The 27,585-nt window shown below is 35.0% G+C and overlaps 2 protein-coding genes and 1 pseudogene across 2 annotated transcripts; all 3 read right to left on the bottom strand.

Moving 5' to 3' along the window:
• Positions 1–4,505: 4,505 nt before the first annotated feature.
• Positions 4,506–6,989, bottom strand: LOC121240938 (receptor-like protein 2). The gene is made up of 3 exons (XM_041138454.1): positions 6,563–6,989; positions 5,965–6,158; positions 4,506–4,610 (listed from the first exon to the last, which is right to left on the bottom strand). The coding sequence occupies exons 1-3, from the start codon at positions 6,987–6,989 to the stop codon at positions 4,506–4,508; spliced, it is 726 nt and encodes a 241-aa protein (XP_040994388.1).
• A 10,406-nt stretch (positions 6,990–17,395) lies between these two features.
• The window catches only part of LOC121240734, a 31,709-nt pseudogene continuing 21,519 nt past the window's right edge, over positions 17,396–27,585 (bottom strand).
• Positions 19,946–21,321, bottom strand: LOC121240937 (TMV resistance protein N-like). Its single transcript, XM_041138453.1, has 2 exons — positions 20,792–21,321; positions 19,946–20,534 (listed from the first exon to the last, which is right to left on the bottom strand). The coding sequence occupies exons 1-2, from the start codon at positions 21,319–21,321 to the stop codon at positions 19,946–19,948; spliced, it is 1,119 nt and encodes a 372-aa protein (XP_040994387.1).

Below are 27,585 nucleotides of genomic sequence, written 5' to 3'. Positions count from 1 at the left end.
TACAATAATTAGGAAGAAAACACACAATAAAGAGAGATTTGAATTCAAAACTCACCTCAACTCATCTCATAATTACAATTTTTTAAATTTTTACACAAAATATAATAAACAATTCAACTTTTTCAAATCTCAAAATAACTTTCTCAAATTCTCACACAAAATATAATAAATGATTTAACTTTTATTCTACTATTTACAAACTATTTCAACTCATCTCTGAATCCAAATCTCTCCACTTACAGAATTATTATAAAACATAATTATTACATAATATCCATATTAAAATAAATAATAAGAAAATATAATATCCATTGACAAGTTGACATAATTTATTCACACACTTACATAATTATTTTTGACAACAGGATCAATCCACTCCTTGTGCGCATCAGTATGAATTGCAGCATAGATATGAATGAAGGAAAATTTTTTAAGATCATCGTATTTCTAACAAAGTCCGTAGTAATTTTAAAAAGTATTTAAATAAATAATATGATAAAAATGATTGAATTTAATAAATAATTACCAATTTATTTGCAAGGCGTAGAGTGGCAGCTAGCAAGCTAGCAAAAAGAAATAAACTAATATCTATCATATATGCTTTATGACATTTGCCTTTAGACAAAGAGTTATAATATATATCATTCTACAAATTGACTTGGAAGTCTTTGTTTGTTCCAGGTGATGTCCAGGTGGCTTGTTCTTCCCATTTTGCTAACTTTTTGACTAAAATACAAATTAAAACACATAGTAATTCCTCTTTATGACATGCAAAGAAAAAACCTTTACAGGATTTAGTAAAAGAAAAAGAATTATTTGTCGTATGTTATTTTTTGTAAAAATGATTATTTTTTACAAAAATAAATATATGTTTTCGTCTTAAATAGTCATTATTGTTACAAATAATCCGTCAAAATATTCATTTTTTTTGTAGTACGGTAAGTGCTTCATGTTGATCGTAGCAATTCTAGAGTGGTTATGAAATGGATTCAGTGATTCATTGGACTAAACTATTATTTTTCGTCACTATCTTCTATCTATGCAAAAAATGATTAGATGAAAAAGTTAAAAATTTGAAATTAAAATTACTTGTATTTAAACGATATTTGAGAATGAAATAAGATAAGATAAAATGAGATAACTAGGATGAGATGAGATGAACCATCCCGTCAAGCAACACCATAGTCCTACAAGAGAGTGGCAGCTAGCTAGCATAAAGAAATAAACTAATATCTATTATATATGCATGATGAACATTGCCTTTTGGAAAAGAGCTATAATATATATAATTCTACAAATTAACTTGGAAGTCTTTGTTTGTTGAAGGCAATTTCCCAGTGCCTTCCAACCTCTAATCACGTTAGATTAAAGAACAAAAAAAATTAAGAATGATTACATATTTTGTTAGGAAGATGGTTCTACGCAGCTCCACAACTTCTTTTTCCACTGTACTAACTTTTTGACCAAAACACAAGTTATTATTATCATAGTTTATCATTTGCAGGCCCTTATAATCACTACAACCGATTTCATTTATTCTCACCGATGAAACCATCTTAAAAAAAATAAGAAAATCATCATAAATTTTTTTTTGGGACGGTTTGAAATTATCACCACAACCATCATAGAAAGTATTTTATGACGATTGGAAGTCTGTGGTGAGATGCAATGTTTGAATGTGATGAGATTTTATAACAGAAAAATTCTGTCATAGAAAATACGTTCAAATATATCAAATAATGTTCGAACGTTTACTTGATCGATTAGCATTCGAACGATAAATATCTAACGTTAGATATTTTTCATTGGAATGTTTGATTTTTACATTCGAATATACACATCTTGAAACGTTTGTGATGTAACGTTTGAATTTTACATTCGCAAATTATTGAACAATTGTTTGAACGTCAAAGATTAAATGTTCATATGGTTGAGCAGTTACAAGTAGTATATGTCCGTACTAAACGTATTCATGACATAAATCGTCGGATCGTATAGGCAAATAACGGTCATTCAATATTGACCGTTAGATTTGTCTTAATTCTCGTTGCATCGGGCGAGCTCATTGCTCGGGATGAGTTAGTGACACGATTCATTGTACAATTTTTCTTGCAATTTCGCCTACATTGTTAACTTTTCCAAAGGCAGATTAAACAATATTAAATTCGCATATTTCAATTAAATAAACTCAATATTAGAGCCCCTACGATATGTATTTGAATAATTATGTTATGGTAGTGATTGTTGATGGGAAAGATAACGTATGCATCATTCCAATGAAATCTTTAACACAATTTATTCTTAAAAAAATTGCACAATGAGCTAATCCTAAATGGGTGAAAGCTGAGGATATAATTTCATTATAATTATATATAAAAAAAAAAAGTGTTTGGAGATCATTTCATTATTTATTTATTTTAAAGGCCGTCCTAAATATATGTAAAAAGGAAAAAGAAAAGATAGGCTGGACTTTTGTGTCTCAAGAATAGGCTAACTAACTACTACTTATTTTACTAATAAAAAAAAAAATAGGCTAACTACTACCACAAATAAATCATGTATAGAGGGCAGCTAATGTAGTTTGACCTGTCATTTGACATTTGAAGCATCAAAAGTATTAAAATCCTCATTAATTCTTCTTTATTTTTACAACACATCTCATCTCGTTTCATTTAATTATTATAATTTTTTCAAATTTTTACACAAATTAAAATAAATAATTTAACTTTTTCAAATTTCAAAATAATAATAATATTAAAAAATATATTCTAATAATATTTTATTCAATTTTTAACAATTATCTAAACTCATCTCATCTGCAAAATCAAACGAAGCTTAAACTCACATTACTTGAAATATCTACCGTTTATGAGATTTGGTAAGGAAGGAAAGTTGAGTCACCGTTATGTAGGACCATTTGAGATTTTGAAAAAAGTCGGTCCAGTTGCTTATCAAATTGCATTACCTCCTGCACTTTCTAGAATACATAGATGACTTCTCCTCCCGTTATAGTTAGTTGTATCCTCTTCAATCCAAAGATGCAACTTATGAATGTTTTATCAAATTCAAAACCCTTGTTGGAAACCAGTTTTGCTAAAAAAAATCCAAAAACTTCAATTTTATGGTGGTGGGGAGTATACTTCCTTTCGGTTTCAATCCTTCTTGACCCACCGTGGCATAGTTAATAGAAAGTCATGTTCTCATGAGTAAGGGAGCTTTGGGCAGAGGGAACTGCTGTCACGTATATCGGTTTAGAGTACTTGATAGGGCGTGAGCGCATGCAGCCACGTAAAGCAAGAGATTCTGCCCTTCTATATATCAATGTTGCTTGTTTAAAATCAACAATTAGAATTGAAACACCATATATCCATCAACATATGGTCCTTCTCCTTTCGTAGTCATCATCGTTATGAATAATGTAAAAAGGAAGAAATTTATTCTTTTTAAGATTATTAATATTTTTTTGTATATGTATAATATTAATCAAGTTACACGTGTTTTTATAACATTCATTCACCTCATTAGTGGCCTAGCTAATAGTGGGAGATTTATATGACATTAATGACAGAGCATGGGAGTGAAATAGCATCTCTATTAACCGTTCCCCAAAATGCAAAAGTATCAAAATCATGTCTTTAATGATATCATGCATGGTAACTTCAGCTAGCCTAAACGGTGAGAGCTCTTTTTAGTCCTCAAGAACTACATATCAACTCATGTGAACGTATGTCAAACGAAAAGGAATTAAGAAGTATGGTTTGCACAATCCAAATTATTAGATTCCTCTACTTTATATTTAAAAGAGTAATACTAGATATAATTTTAAACTGTTCAAGTCCTGCATACTCTTTGAAAAACAAATGGGATCCATTATTAAAAAATAATTTTTGAAAAACAAATGGGATCTATTATTAAAAAATAATTTTTATGTATGACATCCCGGGGGATGTATCCATTTCTTTCAAAAGTATGTAGTACTATGTGGGACTTATACACCATGACTATAAATATCATCAAATAGATGAAAAATAAGTAGTGTTACTCTCATCATGATGGTCAGATCTTAATCGAAGGAGCTAAATATCATGTTTAGATAGTTTGAGAGTGTATTAATTAGTGGCAACCTAATATCACTAAAAAAGAGACGGCCAATGTTACATAGAGTTGGTCTTTTAAATTATCTAAAAATGGAAGTACAAAACTCTCCAATTACGGCTAAAGTCAAAGGACCACAAACTCTCCAAAAACCAATAATGAAGCCAAACACTACCTTAAGGCGAAACCGTGGAATTGTATGTTCATATCTTTCTCATCCTCAATTCCCTTATGATATGTGTTGTCCCTAGTAATATGGCCACAATCAGGAAGTGATGCACCACAAAGTCCAAGATTGCCTTCATATCCAGAAGCATCAAAACTTTGCAGTTGAGTTCCTGTTGGTATTTTTCCATGCAAATTATTGTTTGTGTTAGAAATACTAAATCAATTATATAGAGGAAGCAATATTACCTCGTTGGCAAATTGTAGATCAAGTGCGATTGTTCTACGGAATCTCCGTCATAGCTGTTGTTCATCCGAAATACCCTCTTATCGATGGTGAAGTATGATACCTGGTAATACAAAAGCAACACTCACAAATTTCACTGCCTATATGTCGGGACTAGAGAGAATTCTTTTGAGAGAGGGATTATTTTCTATTTTGTTCCACACAGAAACACTTCTCATCCAAAAGGGGGAGGGCTATTTACATAACCCCTCTAAGTGTAACCCCTAGCTCATTAAGAGCCAGCCATCAAGGCTCATAAAGTAACTTAAGAGCCACTTCATAACCTCCAAGAGAAGGGGAAGGGTGCCTACTATGGGTACCCCTTTCTTACATCTCCCACTTGAGTGGAGTTCGAGCGAATATCAAGCGAACACTAGGAGTTTGCTTCGCTCGAATGAGAGTCGAGCGAATAATTTGTTTGGACTTCGCTTGAGCTAACTGTTTAGCGCACCTCGAGCGAACTCTCTGCTTGAGTTTCACTCGAGCCAAGGTCAAGCAACAATCGAGCGAAAAATCTGTTTGCACCTTTTCCAACTCAGAACCAAACTCCACACAAAACCCAATAGGAGATTTACGACAATAATAGATCAACATGGGAGTGAGATAGCTAGCATTTGATCATCTAAGTATTGTTCCCCAAAATGCAAAAAGTCTCAAAATCATACATCTTTCATGATATCATTCATGGTAACAACAACGAGCCTAAACAGTGAGTGCTTTTTTTAGTCTTCATAAACGACATATCAACTGTGAACGTACATCATAAACCAAAAGGAAGAAGTATGCAGGTTTGCATCAACAAAATTACCATATTCTTGTTCTTTATATTTAAAATAATAATGCTAGATACAATCTCAGAATATGCAAGTCTCGCGTACTCTATTTGAAAAAAGGGAGTCCACCATTAAAAAATAAATTTTTCATGTGGATTTTAAATTTATCCATTTTTTTCAAAGGCAGTGTACGAGATTTGTACATGATCCAGGATTGCAAATATGATTAAATAGATTAAACATAAGCAGTGTTACCCTCAACAAGATGGTCAGATCTTAGTCGATGGTACTAAATATCATGTTTTGATAGTTTGGAGTGTAATGCGTTGGTTTTGATATTTGGATTACATGAATTGTGTAAAACCTCTTGCAGTACTTTGAGAATGCAAAGTATATTTATTCCTTAAAAAAAACGATCAAAAGCAGGAAAACTAAAGTTGAAACATATGTGAGATATTGGATTGACAACAATCTCTAAAGAGACCAAGTATATTTACTATTCAACGCATAAAGTCACACTTATAGCCATCTCTTCAATCTGGCTAAAGATACTGCTAGAGTTACATAGAGTTGATCTTTTAAGTTATTAAGAAATCGAAAATATGCAATTCTCCAATTAGGGCTAAAAGCCAACGGGCCACAAACCGCCCAAAATCCAGTAATGAAGCCAACCACCACAGTTATATGAAACCATGGGATTGTGTGTCCATCTTCCTCATCCTGAATGTGCTTATCAGTACTATTGCCATTAGTCACATGGCCACACTCCGAAAGTGGGGCACCGCAAAGTCCATAGTTGCCCTCATATGCAGAGGCATCAAAGCTTTGTAGTTGTGTGCCTGATGGGATTGGTCATGGAGATTATTATGTGCTACACTAAACCTACGCTAGAAATGCAAATGAGCAAGTGACGTAGGTATTTCACTAGACAAGTGATTTGTAGAGAGGTCCAATGTTTCCAAGTCTGTAAGCTCCGATATTTGGTCTGGAATCTGGCTTGAGAAACTGTTCTGGCTAAATCCACTGAACGAAGTATCTTCAAACGACTGATCTCAGTTGGAATGTTGCCACTAAGACTTTTTTTTTTTAATATATATTGTTGGGTTCCAGTAGGGGAGATAATTGTATTGGTAAACTGTACGATTAAATACGTTATAAACTGGTAAAAGCAAGGAACTATTGTCTTCTAGAGCTTGCGTTGATGCTAATGCTGGAAATGCATTAAGTTCCTTCGAAAACTCACCTGAAATGAGGTTGTCCGACATGTCTAGACAGATAAGTCTTGGAAGGGTCGACAACCTACTTGGAATTGAACCTGTGATAGAATTGGCATTTAGGCTTAAGATTTTCAGCTTCTTAAGCTTAGATAGCCATATGGGCAACTCACCAGTTAGTTGGCATCCACCTATATCCAAGAACTTAAGATTTTTGGATCCATTAAAAGCAATTATGTCATCATCCGTTGGCATTGTCTCGTATTGAAAATCTGTTCTAATGAGCACAGTTTCGAGAATCAAGCAACGCATAAGAATCTTGATTGCCCCAGTGATATTAGTTATCTTGTTGCCGGTAATTGAGAAGAAAGTCATAAATCTCAACTGAGCCACTTCTAGTGGGATTTGTCCGTCTAGTTGGTTCAGGGCAAAACGAACTGCTCTTAGGACTTGCATGAGTGAATGCTTACTGGAATGCTACCAATGAGGGCATTATACCCCCGGTCGAGTTTAGTAAGTTAATTCTACTACAAGAAAATAGGTTATTTTCAACAATTTTAATATCGTCGCAAATAGTCCTTATTTGCGGCGATTTTTAGTTCGCCATTGATTTTTTTGCGAAAGTGAAGGATGCTGAGGGAGACCACTTTTTGCGATGAGTTTTAGAGCTATTGGGGTGATTTAGGTCGTCGCAACAAAATATGGTGACTGTAGCATCATCTTATCTCCGTTGAACTAAGAAAGTCGTCACAATAACTAATTTTGTAGCGAATATTGTCGACGAATTTATAATTACTAGCGATGAAAATATCCTTTTCTGAATTTTATTTTAGAGGTGATATCGCATGGCACCCCGCCCCAGCATGGACGGAGTGGGGTAGCCCACCCGGCCATGCCCCGCTACCCACCCCTATTTTATTTTCATCTGTCCCAGCCTGGTACTCTCTCTATTCTTTATTTACTCTCTTCTTTTTCTTCCCACCTCCACCGCCGTCGACAATGCCACCTCCACCGCCGCTCCTTGCCGGAGACTACCTCTCTTGCCTCTCTCAGCTCCTCAATCGTCTGTCTGTCTCTTTCGGTATCTTCCTCCCAACGCTGCCTCCCTTTCCCGATTTCTTCCCCCTAGCGGCCGTTGCAACCGCCAGCAGCCACGACCACGCTGCCTCCCTCCTCCAAGCACAGTAAATCGGCAAGCCAACCTACGACGCCTCTGCCTTCCTCTCGAACCCCTCTCTTTCTCTAGATCTCCCTCTTCTCCCTCACTGCTTCTCTTCGTCTCAGCCATGGACGATGGAAGCTCAGCCACCAGCCACCGTGAACAGTAGCGCAAAACCCCCGACGCCTCTGTTACCCTCTCTGTCTCTCTCCTCCATACACCACCTCACAGTCCCCTATTTTAGCAATCCGAATGGTGTTCATTTCATGCCATCTCTTTGGTAAGCAGCTTAATTTGTTCTTAAATTATTTGCTTTGGAATAATAATATCATGGGTGAATGTGGATCTTAAATTAATAATTAGGGTTTTTCTAAATTGATCTTAGGGTATAGATTTGAAGACAGATACACATTACTGATGTAGAAGCTTTTCACATTTTATGGGCACGAACAAATAAGCTAGATCAGTTTTGTATTTGCACTGAGTTTGAAAATTACATGTTTTGTATTCTAATGTTAAGTTTTATTGTTGCACTGAGTTTGGAAATGGCTATTGTTTATATTTGAGTACTCTTGAAACTTTGGAAGAAAGATGTATGGCTACTTGGAATTTTCCTTCTATAAAATTATTGTATGTAGATGGTACGCTTTAGTTTGATAAATGGTGTGTAGTGTATCTTCGAATGGCTTTGTTTTATGGATGAGGGAATTGTGTATTTCTTGGCAGTGAGGTTTTCTTGTTCCTTTGTGCAGGTGGGTGGATGAAGTCATTCCCAATGAAGTTATATACGCCTACATATATAAGAATTGAAACATTAGAGTAAACAAATAATTAATCGGTCTTTCTTAATTAACATGTCTGTGGGGCATGAGTTTAGTCATGTTATATATATATATATAGTACTTAGTTAGTTAGTAATTTAAGTTAAAGTCTAATGTACAAGCAACCAATTGGTTTTGATCTCTATGTTATACAATATTCGTTTGCGGATAGGTCGCATGTTATGTTAGGGATCTCTTATATTAATTAAATTCACCACATATCCTATTCAACACACACAGTGGCCTTTAACTCTCTTGATGATAAACTACAATAAGATTTTAACTTTATTTTTTAACTTGCTAGAAGGCTTATGCAGGATCACAAACACTGCAGAGTATCATTTTATTGAACCGTGTTGAATTTAAATAGCGGTAGGAAGAAAACTTAACACAGGTGGAATTTAATACTCATGTGGACTAGGATGGTTAGTCTTAAGTGTAACTAGAAGTTTAAACGAGTAGAGTTAGAGCAAATACTACATCCGTGTCTAATTAATTTTTATTCGAACATGACTTGCCAATCGCATTGCAGAAAAGGCGGCATCCACATAAACAAATGTGGGACAGTCTAGACAAACAGTTTAGCATAGGATACATTTTAGAATACCAGTCTCAAGGTGTGCTCATTTTTTCACTGTCCTCTGTTCTGCTGCTTCCAAGAATTATAGGAACTTCTTATTTTTTAATAAGTGAGACTTATAGGATCTCTAACAAAGACAAACATGTCACATACAAACTCTCAGTTTTCTTGGTAACCAAACAGGGGTTACTGTGAAGTGCATGGTTTGTGTATTTTCCTCTATTTTTGCTGCTGCTATTTGTGGTTCTTTGGTTATTTATTAACACCTTATCTTTGGTTCTTTCTTAACACCGTATCTTTGGTTCTTTCTTAACACCATACACTAGCAATGCTGTCATGGCATTTTTGTGGGGCAAATAGGTGCATGAACTCATTATCTGAAAAATACTAAAATGTTATACTAGAAGTTTAGACTCCTTTCTTTCAAGTTGGGGATTCAAGGCAATAAAGGAATGAAAATAATGCTGGGTGGAACTTGGTTGAACCCTTCAAATACTGATCAGGTATGATTCAAATGAAAATTGGAGGAAATGGGAGCACATGGACGTGTACATGTACTTCCAAAGGGTTCCCTAAGTTAGTTTCTGAAAATCTTGATACCAACTGTTTTACAGCTTGCCAGTGCACTCTAGTCTGTCACATTTTGTTTCCATGTTTTTCTTTTCAAATCCTCATCAGGACTCCACACCTTTTTCCACAGCTTAGCAAGTTAATTGCTCATAACAGGGTTCTTCCAAGACATTCTCAAATTAGATTGTAATCTTTTGTTTTATTCTTTGGCAGTCTATGCATAGAATTATGAATTCAAGACTGATTGATTTCTTGCTTGGCTTTAATTGATAAGTTCCCCAGCATTGCTTCTTAGTAATACGTGAAATCTACATATAAAATCTACGAAGATTTGTCTCAAGTTGAATATTTGGCTGCAGATGAACTTTCTGATACTTCTGGCATAAACAAATGGACATGTAAATGTTTTTATACATATCAAGGAAATCATAGTTATGCTGTTAAATCTAACTGTTCCACATCTTGTAATTGCATTCCAGGTATGCTACTACTTTTATGGTATGAAGCATCTAGAAGCTTTGACTGGCATGTTAAACAGTTGCTGAACTCACACACACACACACTCATTCATTACCTCTTTGTTAATTTATATATAGAATTTCATATATATGTGTTCTAAGAAATTTCTACCAGCAGCAACACACTTACCTGGAAAGAAGGTGAAAAATGAAAAGTACATTTGCATAATAGTTTGTTCTAGACAAAGTTCAATGCTTGTGACTGATAATTCAGTTTTATTTTTCCTTTTCTTTTGACTTGAACCTTTTATGAATTATGAGTTGAAATAAGCAATACACTTTGGCAGTTGATGGTTACTTTCATTCACGCAGAAAATGAAAAAAATCTTGTGATATCTTCACTGGTTAGTGCAAGCTTGTCAGATTTATGAATTATCCAAGTTATAAGCTGGGGCTTGGGGGTTAAAAGATCAAATTAGATAACAAAAGTAGATATTACTTGGATGCTTTTAAGCAATTACTTTATGTCCTCCATTTATTTTTGGGAGTCTCATATCATGAATATACTTTTGTCTAACTTGGTTGAATTACTAGATCTGTTATGACTTTATTTTTTCCTTTGAATGGAATGTAAAAGACAATATTGGATCCTCCACAGCAATAAAACTTCCAAATTTTCCCTAGGTTTTTACATTTTCCCAAATGAAATATTGGACATGAAATCTGCACTCCTCCCTTCTTATTTATTCTGAAACTATTTCTCTTAGATTTTGTGGTCAATAAAAGTACCATATTTGTTGGTCTGGAAGTCATGAAGTGCAATGTGGCTACCAGAAATTTGAAATTATAGGGACTAAGTTCATTTGTAAGAAGACTAAGTTCAGTTTAATTTAAAACTCCATTTTCCCCTCTCTTAGCTCACGTTTAGCACCTAAAAAGATAGCAGCAACACACTTCCAAGTACCATTTTTATAAACGGTACTGCTTATTACAGAAAATAAGGCACAAATAGTTGTTTTATGCCTGTTTTGGGTATATGAAGGAAAATTTTATTTGTGTTGAATTGAACATACTTTGGTCCCTTTATCTTCATTTATTTACTTTTTCATCCCTCTTCAAGTGGTTCTTTCTGTAGAAATTCACGGAAGTCCAATATAGCTTATTGCCTTGTACTTCTCATCTAGCTTTCTTTCCCATCAATATATTGTAGTCTGATTTGATCTTGCCTATCATTCCGAACTCTCTAAACTTATGATCATTTGTTTATGATGCTTGATACAGGGTCTCATCTCTATTTCTGGATAGCAATCATTCCTATTGCTGTAATTATTTTTTATTTGTAGCTTTAACAGTTGCTTCTAGGCTGATTGATTATGTGTGTACATTCTAACGTGGTATAATAGATGTGTATTCACAAATGAAAAAAATACATGAAAAGTCAACATCACATAGCTTGAGTTCCCCTCATGTAAATGTCTTGTCATCTGGTTCTACATGTTTGTGTGCAGCTTGTTCTTCTGGTGGGCACAAAGCTGCAGCTTGTTCTTCTGGTGGGCACAAAGTTGCAGCATGTTATTGCAACCTTGGCATTAGGGAATAATGCACCTAACTGGATTCTTCACAGCAGCAAAGCTAAGGCCTTGAGATGATCTTTTCTGGTTTAAGAACCCGTGTCTTTATTGTTGTCCTTGATCCATTTTATTCCGTTCCAGGTTGGAAAAAACATGACACATCTGCAGATAGTTGCAAATCTGTTTTCTTGTTCTTTCTAAAATTTCTATGGACTGACTTTCAATCCAGAAAGCAAAACTGATTTGCATGTTCTTTGTTTTAACTCTTTGCAGAATACATTTGAATTGGCTTCATTCTTTTGGTTCTGGATACTCTCTTTTCTTCCTTGACTAGGCTTATTGAATATTGATACTTATTGCTACACTTTTTAATATTGAGAACATCTTCTCTTTTTAATCTTTTCTGCTTAGTGTATTTTTAATGTATTGTAACAAATTTTTGTGTTCAATTAGGCTATGAAAGCCATACAGTTTCACTAGTATTTTCTTTTTATTATTATTATTATTTTGTAACAGACTTTTTCCGGCGACAAAAAATCGCTGCAAATACTTATTTACAACGATGAACATTTGTCGCAAATAAGCTTGTAGCGTCGAAAATTTTTTATGGAAAAGGGAGTTTGTATTTGCGACGAATCCAAGATCGATGAAAATCTATAATTGCAGCGAATAATGTTCGTCACAAAATGTCGTTATGGTTATGGTTCCCATAAGCCTTTAGCGTCGTAAGACATATTCGTTGGAAAAACTTTTTTGTGGCTGCTTTTAATAGTATTTGCGGCAAAAAAAAGACCACTGCAAAAACTTTTTCTCAATGATTTCCTATGGCTAAGGGGTACACATTTCCGGCGAATTTGTAACTATTTGCGACTAACGTAATCGCTGAAAATAATAAACTATTTGCGACGAATTTTGCAGTTTGCTGATTTTACAGGGAAAAAAAAAAAGCAAACAATTCCAATGAACATGTGCCGATTGAAAAAGCGACGAGAATGGATATTTCTGGCCATTTTGCATAGTATTAGCGACTAAATCTGGCGCTGAAAAAAGTCTTTATCTTTGAATACCAAAGAAATCAAGTGTAGAGATATTTTCTTCAAACAAATTGATTTGTAAAATCAACTCGATCAGATTCATGCAATTCATCAACGTTGGGGGCAAAGAACCTGTCAAGGAGTTCGTATCACGAAGGAGCAAGTACTTTAAGTTGGAAAGCTTCCTAATATTCAGAGGTAGCTTGCCACTCGAGTGATTTTCATACAAATCAAGGTTGGTGGGTTTGGTTAGGTTTGCAATGTCATCGCTAATGGGTCCTGAAAGATTATTGGAATGTAAAGAGATTTCTTCCAATGCTGTAGCATGATATATGTCATTAGAAAGCAATCCTGAGAGAGAGTTAAACCCTGCCTGGAAAACCTCTAATTTGGAACATGCACTTAATCCTTTAGGAACTTGACCTCCATGATTATTGGAAGAGAAATCAAGGAGCCTAACAAATGGAGAATTGATGCAAATAAAGGAATAGGGCCTCGGAAATTGTTATTGCTTACATTGAGCTTGGTCAAGACGTTCCATGGTCGTTGGAGGAATGAGGACTGGATTGTCCCATTAAAGTAATTCCTAGAGATGTCAATTACTTGAATGGAGCAGGCCAGCCCATGATAGATGATTCATTAGACGAAAAAAATAATAAAGATATATCTCCAGCTAGATAGTTGAAGCTCAAATCTAGAATCATGAGTTGATTCAAGGATGAAAAGAACTCATCAGGGAGAGGACCTGAAAGTGAATTGAGGGAGAGATTTAGGTGAGAGGAGATGTAATTAGAGGTTTCCAAGAGAGGAGATACACTCCCTGTGAGGCCTTTAAAAGGTGACCAAATATGGGTGACCTGATGGTTAGCATCACAAGAAATACCTTCCCAGTGGCAACAATCAGTACTACTGGAAGACCACTTTAAAGAAGGAGAAGACGTACAACCGAAGGGTAAGGACATCATGAGAGAGCTGCGATCTGCTTGGTTGCATGCATGATTTGTAATGAACATGCCAAAGATCATAAAGAAGGTGAAGATCAATATATCTTGAGGCTTAAAGCCAAGCAAGGTTTTGTTTGGTAACACATACTACTGCACGAGGAATGGACCAAATTAGGATCAATGGAAAACTAAATGCATGCAATGAAAACTAATATCTCGATCGGATCGTTGGTATTTATAGATATTTCTCCCATCCTTTTCTGAATATAGATTTGTTGGTATTCTTTATAATATTCCTCTTCATCACATAATTGCAGAATAAAATTGGTTAACTAATTAATTTCATCATCATGTCTACGATTCTTTATTTTTCTGTTTATTAATTTAGGATCAATAATATTACAGAACAATATATAAAAGGTCCCAAAAAAAGACCTTCCGTAAAAAAGTGTTGGGGCTATATATCTAGTGAACTTTCTGACGAGGAATTAATATATATCCAAATATCACCATTTTTCTGTAGGCAAGAAAAAAAAAAAATTAAGGATCCATATGAAATTCGAATAAGGTCCGTTTGGAAACAAGAAGTGTTTTATCTCTTCTCATCATATCATTACAATTTTTTGCATGCATTGAGAAGCCCACCTACACGCACTTTAATAACCCTATGTACAGGAAGCCGCGGTGTAATGAGCTAAGTTTGAGCAAGACTATTAATGGGTATTCAATTAAGTTGTTTAATTTTTATTCGTATACTGCGTAGGGGTGGGCAGCAGAGCCCTGCACCCCGCTGCCCTGCTCCCCTCTGCCCCGCCCTCGCATGGAAGGGTGGGCAGCGGAGCCCTGCACCCCGCTGCCCTGCTCCCGTCCGCCCCGCCCTTGCATGGAAGGGTGGGCAATCCCGCTCCGCCCATACGGGGGTGTCCCCCGCCCCACCCCCCCTTACATTTATATATATATATCTATATATATATATATATATATTATATGTAAACATAAATATATATTTATATTTTACAAATTGTGTATATATAAATATATATTACAATTTTGTTATATTTGTTCACAAAATATGCACCGGTAAATTTAAAAACTACATAATTTAAAAACTAATACACTACAATTTACACAAAATATGCACTAGCAAATTTAAAAATTACATAGTTTTAAAATTATAGTCATATTTAGAAAATTTCAATTTATAATTTAGGTCTAAAAATTTATTTTTAATTACTTTTGGACTTAGAAATAATTTTTAAACCAAGTAAAATGTAGTTTTTTTTTTTTTTTTTAAGTAGATGGAGGCGGGATTGATTGGGAATCCGCCCCGCACCCCGCCCAGCTGGGTGGGATGAGGACGGGGTGCAGGATGGCCCCGCCCCGTAGGGGGCGGGTAGCATCCCTAAATTACTTGAGCCGAATTTCCATTTATGAATTTTATTTATCATGTTTACGAAAAATTTATTTACTTTTTGAGCAAATATAAGTTATTCATGAGCTACATTCGTACATCATTTTTCTAGAATATATTATTTATATTTTATGTTAGGCTTTATCTAACAATTTTAATAAAAAAAAAAACTTTTAGATCACTTGGGTAAATATCTTTATATATATTTAATATATTAATATATCGATAATTATAGTCATAAAAAAATTAAAAAGACCCCTATCGGATTAGAAGCATGGTTCCCTAGTCTTATTTTTATTAATTAGTTTTTATAATAATAAGTTAAATCAAGAATAATAATCAAAATTGGGGGAGCTTGCGAGAATCGCTTGGTACGTAAGCAAGCAACTGGCCTGTTATATATGAAGGCGCCAATTCCCATTAATAAAATATAGTCGAACTAATTTTTATTAGAGATATCCTTTAATAAATGATCATGATTACGTATTTATGACGTCCTTTAATAAATATTTCTATTTTATTGCTTATAAATTGGCTCAGTTTTAAAACATTTCATCTCATCATTAATTTTTTTTTAAATTTCTATACAAAAATATAATAAATAATTCAAATTTTTTCAATCTCAAAATAAAATTAATATTAAAAAATATATTTTAATAATATTTTATTTAACTATTATTTAAAACATCTCATCTCATCAACTGTCTATCCAAACTCAACCTAAAAGTTATACAGATTATAAATTGCACGTGCCAAAAACCATCATAATTGATTAGATTCTTGCTTAGGACCAAAAAAAAAGAAGGAAAAAAAGAGAGCGTTCTTCAATCCAAACGAGGCCCAAGTTTTCATCGTATAAAATGTTTATTTATCTTCTACTTGGCCAAAGAAAAATTTAAGAGAAAAACTTAAAAACTTATAACGGTGACAATAGAAAGATAACCCTTTGAATCAAGAAGAGAAAAAAAAATGATAAAAAGAAAAAGAGGAAAGAATCATCATGAAAATTTACCTTTGGTGTGAAGAGAATAATTAGGTCAGCATATATGGCAAGTACTTCAAAAGCTCAAAGCACCAAATAATCGAATATCTACATTACAACAAATGATGATTTATTTTATTTTTGAGAAATGATACTTGTAGTTGTGAGTGTGCAAGGGCCGTTCAGTCACTTTGAAAAAAATAAATAAATATGAGACCTACATGAAAAGAAATTAATTTTTTAATAATAGACCCCACTCTTTTTCAAAGCGACAGCACGGCGTTTGCGCATTCCACAACTGTATGCAGCATTACTCTTTATTTTTTACTGCTGATTCAAAAGCTCAAAGCACCAAATAATAGAATATCCACAGTAAGTACTTCAAAGATGAGATGAGATGAGTTAAGATTAAAGTTAAAAAGTTGAATAAAATATTGTTAGAATATATTTTTTAATATTATTTTTGTTTTGGGATTTGAAAAAATTAAATTGTTTATTTTATTTTGTGAGAAGATTTGAGAAAATTGTAATAATAATGTGAGATGAGATGAGATGTTTCCTGAAAATAAACGAGGGTAGAACATACACCGGCAACTTGCACTCAAAACTGTTGAGTTTTCCTCATTTTCATAGACATCACAACAATACCATGTCTGCCACTTCAGAACTTCCTTCCAGAGATACGCTTTAACCTTTATCAGAGGTAGAAATAAGTTATAACTTTACAACCACCTGTTCAAGCAAAATAACACGTAATTGGCATAGAACCAATTCCAATTATTCCCATTTGGGAAGAAAAGAAAAGAAAAGAAAAGAAAACCACTAGTTCTGGAAATTAAATACAAATTAATATGGTAAGCAAATTAAATGTTTTGCTTCCATAAGAATTTCAGGATATCTTGATCTTCACGTAGTAATTTCCAATCCTCTTCAAGAGAACACTTAGGAACGCGAAGCGCGCTAGTTCCTAATAGTAGAAGTATTTTGCAAATTAAGAAACAATAAAACACGGAAATTCTAATGCACAATAAACTAAACACCAGCAGAAGGATGTAGTAACGAAATGTTTGACAGGTGTCAACAACTTCCCCACCTCCACAGTTCCACCCAAGCCAACAAAATGGTATTCGCAAAGGAGATGATCTGAATCCCCTACACCTGCAAGTGCGTCAATGGGACGGCAACAGTGAGCGTCGAGTTGGATTTGGAAGGCTAGGCTTCGAGAGAACTGAAAAGGTAAGAACAAAATTATAGTTCGGTCGGTTTAACAGCCGAAGAACAAACCCGATATAAGTCCAATCACCCCATCCAAAAGGAGGGATTTTCCTACTATAGATAGAAGTCCAATAGCCTATTTCTTTTATTAATAAATAAACATGCCAATATTATAAAATTACAAAAAACCCTCATCCTCCAAAATGAGGAGAAGGAGACAAAACACACCAACTCTAAATAAACAACACATGAGCTGAAGAAACAAATAAGGCCAGCCTAAACAAAAGGATCCAGCCTATATGCAAGTGGAAGGGCAGCCCTTAGAGTTTCATCTCTATCATAACTGCCGCCACCCTTCTTTCAACTTTCTTTTTCCTTTTTCCTTTTTTTCTTTTCTTTTGTACTTGGTCATACCGGCTTCAAATTGTCGATGGAAATTTGAATTTGAAAATCCCGAACGGCCAAAAGGAGCAATGCTATTATAGAACTTTGAATTAGCATCATCTGGAAATACTAAATGCACCCCGCATTCTTTCACTTCTACTTCTTGTCCAGAAAGCGGCTCAAAAAGCCAAATCCAGCATGTTTTAAATGAAATCTTAATGACCCTCCGTCTATCCAATAACCGCAAAACTGCCGGTATATACACCCAGAATCCAATTCGCTTACCAAAAGAGACGTTCAAGATAGGAGATATTGTACTGTAAGTTGAACAATCATATTCCACATAATATTCTTCATCCGTCTCAAACACTATTGTAAGCCTCGCCGCCTTCGAGTTTATACTGGGGCTCTTGAATAACGAAGAAATTGAAACACTAGGTCCATAATCATGATGAGAAGAGAATTGATCAGAATCACAGACAATAAAGAAAGCCAACCCCATCTCCGGATTCGTATTAGCATCCAAATCTATCTTTACAAAGGAGCCATTACTTTTATACTGGACCCACTCCGGGATCATATGGAATCCCAACGACCATCCACTTATCATGTTCTGTAAAAACAACCCCAAAAAGAGATGTTAATTGCAGTAAAAATAAAACAATTGCAAGGTAATGATTAATTTTTTTATTTGTGAAATGAAATACTTTTTTATTAAAGCATTTTTCTGACATATTTTATTTGTTTCTAAAGAAAAGAATGAGAGAACTCACCAAATCGTCATCTAAAGCCGAAATAACAACACCTGCCATGTCTAAAATATTTTCTACTTCGCTGTCAAGATCAATCCACGCTGCTTCTAGGCTATCATATGTTCCTTTCTTCTGATATTCTACAAGTGATCTGATATCATAGATGGGATCCCTTGATTTAAGTCGCATCAACTTGCTTCCAGTAAAATGAAACTGAACGCCAAAGATATCCTTGCTCTTGGGCGATATATTGACAGATGGTATTTGTGTTATAGCAGTTTCAAATGCCCAAAGATAGGTCAGGCATTCCAAACTACTCAGGTCTGGTAACTTTTCAAGGCTTGAACATTTGTCAAGATTCAATTTTTCTAATTTTTTGAGACTTCCGATGGATGGGTGGACCTCACACAAGCTTCTACAACCTGAAAGGTTTATTCTCTCAAGATTTGGGACGCAGTCAAATCTGGTGTTTCAATCAAGTTCTTTGAATAGCTCAGATCAAATTCCTCCAAATTGGGTAAAACCTGTTATAAACAAGTAGTTAATTGGATCAAAATATAAATATGTTAACTTGTTTGGAAAATTATTAACGGGGAATTATTAAGATGAATACGTATTTATACGAGTGAGAAACTTACCATCAACCCCTTCCATAATTGTTTCATACGGCTGCCACGCATCCTTAGTACAGTAAGATTTTTTGGTTGGAAACTGCGCGGCAAGGTTTTCAAATGATATCCAGGCCACTCTAGAAATCGCAACTCATTGGTTGGCATGTATTTTAAAGGATCTCCACTCCATTGTATAGTTCGAGAATCAGGGAATTTAAGATACCTCAATTTTGTCATCTTTGAAAATGCTTTGGCTTTGAGTATCTGATCTTTCGTTTCAGCACAAGAATGCACGACTATGGCTTTAGTTGCATCAGTTCCCTGGTAACCAAGAAACAACAGATTAGCAAGAATTAGGATGAAAATATACCTTTTTATATTAATATCTACACTAATCAACTTACAGTATCAGTCTCCAGTACGTGATAGAGATCGTCCACACAAAACAGTCTACTCCGTCCTCCAGGGTTATCTCTACGGCATTCGCGGCGAACTATTTCCCTGCCCAGTTCTTTTAGCAAATCATGCATGGACTACAATCCATAATTTGATTTGCTTATGAGGGACTTCTCGACGAGAACATCAATGTCGATGCGATGATGACCAAATCTTTCTAATAACATCCAAGAAAATATGTGCTCATGTCCTCCGAACAAACACGCCATATCCAAAAATAACTCTTTTTGCAATTCCTGCAGCCCATCAAAACTTATTTGAAGTACATCCATAAATTTTGGATTAGGAATTGCTTCTAGTTGACCCCTAGCACTTTCCCATGCATCTATTTCTCTCTCATATAAGAAGGAACCCAAAACTTTAAGAGCTAAAGGAAGGCCTTGAGCATAATTCACAAAATCCATAGATAGATCCTTGTAATTCTCTGGTAGATGGGTTTTGTCGAAGGTTGACAAACTAAAGAGCTACAATGCTTCATCTTTTTGAAGCCGCTCAACCTCATAGATATCATTCACTCCATGTCTTTTCAACAGATGACTATCTCCGCTTGTTATAATCACCCTACTCCCTGGACCAAACCATTTCCGATCCCCTGCTAATGCCGCCAGTTGCTCGTCACTGTCCACATCATCAAGGACAATAAAAACCCTTTTATTACTCAGCATCTTCTTTCTCATCCGATCTCCCTGGTTTTGATCCCATACATGTATTTCTTCTTGCATGATCATAGAAAGAAGTTGTTTTTGTAAAGAAGCTAGACCACGAGCTTTAGATTCTTCTCTAATACAAGAAATAAAGCTACTTCCTTCAAATCGACAATAAGAATTAGAAACTCGATCATAAATTATTTGGGCCAGCGTTGTCTTACCAACGCCACCCATCCCATGAATTCCTACAAAGCGAACATCGTTCGATTCCATATCCAATAACTCCATCATTTTGTCTACTTGGGAGTCTATTGCAACAAGTTTATTGTAATCAAGATGTGAGAATCTAGAATTCAACTCACGAGATATACGTCTACTGATATCTTGTATAATTTTTGATTCGTACCTATAAATTGATAGAACAATTAATATTGACGAGACCTAAATCGACACGAACAAAAAAAAAAAAAAAGGCTAGCTTTAGTTGATAATTTGCATTGTTTATTAGAGGAAGCGAAACACTTTAATTCGTACTTCAATATTTTCCGTCTTGCAACACTCGAGCTGTCAGACCAGATCACAATTTAAACATTTTAAAAATTATAAATGTCATAATTGCTTGCTATATATCCGTCATTGGAAGAAGAAAAGAGGAAATGTTACCTGTCATGTATGTGCTCTCCTTTAATGTTGCCCACCTTACTGAAAGCTTTTTTCCACATTTTAATCTCTTTGACGTCTAGCTTGGGATCTTTTTCATGTGCGGCGAAAGATTTTGTAAAAGTCCCTCTTTGATTTCTTACGTCTGAAGGATCCACATAGTAGAAAATAGGAATAATTGTGATCAGCTTCGTCTTTTTCTCCCATTTAACGATCTTGGCAAGTTCCCTGAGGCACCATTTGGAAGAAGCATAATTTTTCGAAAGAATGACGATGACGTATTGTGATTCTTGAATTGCTTTCCGAAGCGCTTTAGAAATGTCTTCTCCTCGCTGGAGTGCTTCATCATCCCTAAATACGAGAATTCCTTTCCGTTTTAAATCAGCATATAGATAATCTGTAAAACTAATGCGAATGTCTTTGCCATAGAAACTAAGGAAAACTTCATATTTCCATCGAGACGAAGATGAATTGTCTCTTTTTCTCTTCTTACTAACTTCAGAAGTAGATAAAGAGGGTGTTTGAGTGGCCATGAATGCAATGCAAAGAGATCTAGAAACTTAATTGTAGAAGGGAATATTGGTAATTTGCGGGCTTAGACAATGAGAAGAACACTGAAGATATCATGAGTTAATTTGTTTGTATATATATAGAAGCTAGCCATGGAGTACTAGTAGTACTGGTCGACCTGAGATGGAAAGTTCCAGGTAGACAGCATCAACTTTCGGTTTATTTAAGCCATGTTTATGGTAACCCATCACACGCCCTTATGGCATACGAAGGTTCTGCGCAACTTCTCTCATCTTTTACCTTCTTTTTTTTTTTTTTTTTTTTAGCTGTTGACTGACTGACTTGATTTTTATTTTTTTTCTAATTTTTCGGACAACCAAATTAGTGTTGCAGGGCTGTTGACTAACTTGGCTACATTTTCTAGAGGAAGATTGAAGAAATTCATTTGATATAGTGAATATTGCATAGAATAAAAAAGATGAAGTACAAAGGCAAAAGTTTGTCACAAATTTAATTAAGAATAAAAAAAACTTTGCCTCGTAAAGCAAGAGATTAAAATTAGCGATAGGAATTGAAACATCATGCATTCCACATAGCGCACGGTCTACTCAAAGATCGACGTTGGTTAGCTCTCCTTTCGTAGTCATCACCATATATTAATAAGAAAAATGATACAATTACTACTCTTCTATTATTCATTTATTATTATTTTATATATTTAATTAATTTTTAATTTTATTTAATAGTTAAAAAAGTGATTATTAGTAAAATTATATATTTTTTAATTTTTTTAATGATTAAGAATGTTGAAAAAATACTTAAAATAAAATGATAAAAAATAAAAAATTTCAAATATAATATACCTAGTAAATGGATAGAAATAGGGTAAGCCTATCACTACCCTATTAATAATGCATGCAAAAAGAAAGAAATTTAAAATGCGTAGGGCCAATGAATTTGCAAACGAAGATTGTAGGTAGGTTCGCTTCTCCTTGACTCAATTGAGGATAATGATTCTCTTATTATTCTTTTACTATTTTTTTATTATTCTACAATATATTTGAAATTTTTATTTTTTTATTATTTTTTAAATATTTTTTTAACATCCTTAATCATTAAAAAAATATACAAATTTATTAATAACATTTCCTTAATTATTAAAAATAAAAAATAAAAAAGAATAAAAATAGTACTAATACTGTTCAACCTGAGATGGAAATTACAAAGTAGATACAACGTCAACTAGCTATCATGTATGTACGTAATTTCCAAGGTGGCTTTCACCCACTTTAGAATTTTTTTAACTAAAATACATATAATCATGTACACTGTTAGACCCGTCGAGCGTACTATTGGACAATCAAATGACTTAGATAGTTAGATGACTTAGAGCATTCGTAATAGCTGATGCATCTTTATATTTATATAATATCTCTTTAAATTGGTATACATTAAATTATACATCTTTAAAATTTTGTATAGCTATAATTCACTCTCCAATCATTATTGTACTATTTTTTCTCTCTCTTACCCAGTCCATTAAAATCAACTTTATAGAATTTAAATTTGTATTAAGATGATTTTGATATATGAAATGTGTATTAAGTTGATGATACAAAATAATTTTCAGTATATATTAATATTTATTGATAAAATTGGTCATTTTGATATATGTATATTTAGATATATGGAATTGTTATTTTTGAGCACATGGTACCAATTGTAAAATATATAAAAATAATAATTTAAAAAAATAAAAATAATAATATTTTATTATTATTTAGTTCAAAGATGCATAATTTAATATGAGTTTTTCTTGATATGCAAAATCAATTTTCAAAAGATGTGATTTTAAATATGCATATAGAGAAATTAATGCTAGTGCTCTAATTAGATGTACACTGTTAGACCTGTCCAGGATGACTCGTTTGAATAGTAAGATGAGATGAAATGAGATAAGATAATTTATATGAGTTGAATAAAATATTATTTATTATTATTATTTAAAATTTTGAAAAAGTTGAATTGTTTATTATATATTATATGGGAGTTTAGAATAATTATAGGAATGAATTGAAATGAGATGAGATAGATTGATGGTGTTTCTGTATTCAAATCGAGCCTTAAAATTAACACAAAGTCATTTGAGTGTTTTTTCTTTCTAAGTATTTTTTTTTTAATTTTCTTAAAAAATTATTATCATATTCGTTTATCAATCTTACAAAATATTAATATATGAATGGTGTTATTATGCCTCCTCAATTTGCCCACTTGGTGTGTCTCTAGTGCAAATTGCTCTTCTTCTTCTTTTTTTTTTTTTTTTACTTTTTATTTCAAACATCTTTTAAACATGTTTAAAATTTTTTTTTTTTAAAAAAAATATCAATATACTAATAATCACTTTTAACAATAAATAAATAAATGCATGATTAGCAATCAAAATAAACGGACAAATTAAAGAGTCATAGTAACATTATTCTTAATATATATACCGAGTGTATCCGTCTTCCAAGGAAATCATACCGATAATCATGCCATTTCATTTACACATTCTAATTGATAAGATGGAGTCAGCCATTACCAAATTTGCTGCTAATTCTGTCGGTTAATTCTACCAAATTTGTCGTATTAAGTACGTGACCCACCATATATATTATGTTTATTTAAGCCTTGTTTATGGTAACCCATCACAGGCCCATACAGTCAATGTGCGGTGTCATGATCTAGAGGAAGATCATTAAAATGAAACGTGTAAAAGAAGTAATTTCTTTGAATGGCACGAAAAGGTTCTGTCAACTCTCCATACAGAACGGCCCATATCAAAAAGGTCATTCTCTTTCTCTCTAGTCTAGACCGAGTAAGGTTTTCGTATCTTTGCTTAGGTAAAGGTACAAATCTTTTTTTGTGAGAGTTTATAATTTTGGTGAGTGTAGAGTTACAGAAAAAAGGTGATGAAGGATGTAATATACTTGTAATATAATATGAAAATAAGAGAAATATGGATTGTAATAGATCAACAGTAGCAATACTTTCTTCGAGGGAAAGCACCTCCACAGGAACAGTGAACAGTAGAAATATTCCAGAGATAGGTCAAGTCTCGTATAGTGACCTCATATACTGTAGCATGTAAATTACTCTAAGGTCCCTAATTAACTGGGCCGCAGGCCCTTACAATATTAAACTAGATAATTGACAGAATATAACATAGTATGGCCCGTAAATGAGCCCATAACTCTTCCGTATGATTAAGCCCAACAAGCCTCTTCACTACCCGGTCCATTAGCCTTCATTCTCTACAGTAACCCACGACCAAAAGGACAACACTTAGGCACTTAGGGTTTTCTGTTTCTAGTTCACTTCCAAAGTCCTTTAGTCCCTTCGTGCGTCTCTTCTCTTCCAGTCGTCGTATCACAACTCCTCTCTCCTTCAGAAAACCTTGCCCACAAGGTGGGGAAAGTCTTCACAGAGTTGGTGGCGCATCTCCCACAACGCCTCTTCCGCGGACTAACCTTGCCACCGAACCAATACTTCAACTAAAGGTTTGTTCTTTACCTTTTTAAGCCTCCGATTCAGCACCTCTTCGGGTTCAACCTTGGTGATTCCTTTGTTATCTACAGGCAGCAACATGGCTAAGGGAGTTACTCCTTGACTGAGCTTGGGTTTGAGCTGCGACATATGGAATACGTTATGGATCTAGGCCATGGGTGGAAGCTGTAGTCGGTACGCCACCTCTCCAATTCTTTGCTCTACTTGATACGGCCCGTAGTACCTAGGGCACAATTTGAGACTTTGCCTGCGACTAATGGTTGATTGTCTATAGGGTTGCAATTTCAAGAACCCTCAATCATCAATCTGGTATGTCAGTTCTTTCCTTTTTCGGTCTGCATATTTCCTCATCCTTTCCTACGCCCTAACCAAATTTTGCTTCAACAGGTTCCACAGCTGCTCACGGCTCTTTAAGGTAACCTCCACCTCTTCTACTTTTGCTGTCCCAGCCACATAACTTGTTAGCTTAGGGAGCTTGTACCCATACAGTGCCTCAAAAGGGGTTGTTTTTGTGGATGCATGCATACTTGAGTTGTAACACCATTCAGCTAACTCGATCCACTTAACCCAATCCTTAGGTTTGTCCCCAACATAGCACCGTAAGTAGTTTTCCACCCATTTATTCACAGCCTCTGTCTGACCATCCGTTTGAGGGTGGTAGGCAGTGCTAAAAGCCAACTGTACTCCTTGTAGGGAGAAAATCTCTTTCCAAAATCTGCTTGTAAAAGTCGAGTCTCGGTCAGAGACTATAGAACTGGGCATACCATGTAGCTTGAAAATATGCTTAGAAATAGTTGTGCTATATCCTTAGCTGTGTATGGGTGACAAATGGGCACAAAATGTGCATATTTTGTAAACTTGTCCACAATAACCGATAGTGCATTGAACCTTCCTGAACTCGGCAAACCTTCTATAAAATCCATTGTAATGTTTGTCCAAGGCTTAGAGGGGATGGGTAGGGGTTGAAGGAGGCCACTAGGGAGGGTGTTGTCTACCTTCACCACCTGACAAGTGTCACATTCTTTAAGAAAAGCCTTCACATCTGCTTTCTGTCTAGGCCAATAGAAGTCCCTTTTTAACTTGTATAAGGTCTTGTCGAATCCCATATGCCCCCCCCATAGGACTGTTGTGAATTAATTCTAGTAGTTTCTTAATAAAACCTTGATTAACAGGGATATACAATCTGTTCTTATAGAGCATCATTCAATTCTTGACTGCATAGGGCTGTTAAGATCACCCTCTTGATGTTTCTTCCATAACTCTTGCAGCTGTAAGTCCTCCCCATATAGACCTTTTATCTCATTTATCTAGTCCCAACTAGGTAAAGAGATAACTGATAATGTCACTTCAGTATCCTCCCTCTGCCTAGACAAGGCATCAGCTACCACATTCTCCCTTCCTCTTTTAAATTCAACTACAAAGTCATAACCCAATAACTTCGAAATCCGTTTTTGTTGCATGGTAGTTCCCACCCTTTGGTCCAATAAGAACTTGAGGCTTTGATGGTCAGTTTTGACCACAAAGGCTTGACCCAATAGGTAGGGTCTCCATTTCTGCACAGCTGAAACTAGTGCAAATAGTTCTTTTTCATAAGTTGACATCTCGACAGCCCTTCCCTTCAATGCCTTGCTAAAAAAGGCTATAGGTCTCCCACCCTGCATTAAAACCGCACCAATGGCCTCACCCGAGGCATCACACTCAATCACAAAGGGAGAGTGAAAATCTGGTAGTACCAAAACCGGGGGCTGTGTAACAGCCTATTTTAGGCTATCAAATGCTGCCTGTGCCTTCACATTCCAATTAAACTTGTCTTTTTTTAAGAGGTCAGTTAAGTGGGTAGCTATGGCTCCATACCCCTTAATAAATCTCCTATAATAGCCCGTAAGGCCTAGGAAACCTCTGAGTTCCTTGACAGACCGGGGTTTTGGCCACACTAACATAGCCTTAAGCTTTTCGGGATCAGCTCTTACTCCTTGTCCAGAAATTAAATGGCCCAAGTATGACACCTCCGCACACCCAAAACAACATTTGCTTAGTTTAGCAAACAATTGGTGCTGCTTCAGGGTCTCCAATGTGGTCTTTAAGTGGCCCAAGTGTGTTTCTGCATCTTGGCTATAAACCAATATGTCATAAAAAAAAACTAAAATGAATTTTCTGAGGAAGGGCTTAAAAACCTGATTCATTAAACTCTGGAAAGTGGATGGCGCGTTGGTCAAGCCGAATGGCATTACCAAGAACTCGTAGTGTCCCTCATGGGTCCGGAAGGCAGTCTTGGGAATGTCTTCTGATTTGACTCTGATTTGATGATAGCCTGACCTCAAGTCAAGCTTAGAAAAAATCTTCGCTCCATGTAACTCATCTAACAGTTCCTCTACTATAGGTATAGGATATCTATCCTTAACTGTAGCGTTGTTCAAAGCTCTATAATCAACACACAGTCACCACGTGCCATCTGTCTTCCTCACCAACAAAATAGGAGAGGAATAGGGGCTTTGGCTGGGTCAAATCACTCCCGATTCCAGCAACTCCTTCACAATCTTCTCAATTTCATCCTTCTGAAAGTAGGGGTAACGATAGGGTCGTACTGAAATGGGATTGGTACCTGGCTGTAATGCGATGGTATGGTCATGGGAACGGTTGGGGGGAAGGCCTTTTGGGGTTGCGAAAATATCTGGGTATTGGTTAAGTAGGTGTTGTATGTTTGGTGGGATTAGGCTGGGTGTGGTATTGGGGAGGCTTTC

The sequence above is a fragment of the Juglans microcarpa x Juglans regia genome, chromosome 7S, assembly GCF_004785595.1.
Source record: "Juglans microcarpa x Juglans regia isolate MS1-56 chromosome 7S, Jm3101_v1.0, whole genome shotgun sequence".
NCBI classification, from domain to species: domain Eukaryota; kingdom Viridiplantae; phylum Streptophyta; class Magnoliopsida; order Fagales; family Juglandaceae; genus Juglans; species Juglans microcarpa x Juglans regia.
Note: the sequence above shows the minus strand (reverse complement) of the source record. Positions and strands in the feature narration are given on the sequence as shown.

Bases quoted from the DNA above. Each gene is read 5' to 3' on its own strand.
- LOC121240937 (XM_041138453.1), bottom strand. From the start codon at position 21,321: ATGGCCACTCAAACACCCTCTTTATCTACTTCTGAAGTTAGTAAGAAG. The intron at 20,535-20,791 runs GTAACATTTCCT...ATCAATTTATAG, and splicing joins GGAGAGCACATACATGACAG to GTACGAATCAAAAATTATAC.
- LOC121240938 (XM_041138454.1), bottom strand. From the start codon at position 6,989: ATGCAAGTCCTAAGAGCAGTTCGTTTTGCCCTGAACCAACTAGACGGA. The intron at 6,159-6,562 runs GTGAGTTTTCGA...CAATCCCATCAG, and splicing joins GTCGGACAACCTCATTTCAG to GCACACAACTACAAAGCTTT. The intron at 4,611-5,964 runs GTTTGTGGCCCG...TTGTATTACCAG, and splicing joins TCATTACTGGATTTTGGGCG to GTATCATACTTCACCATCGA.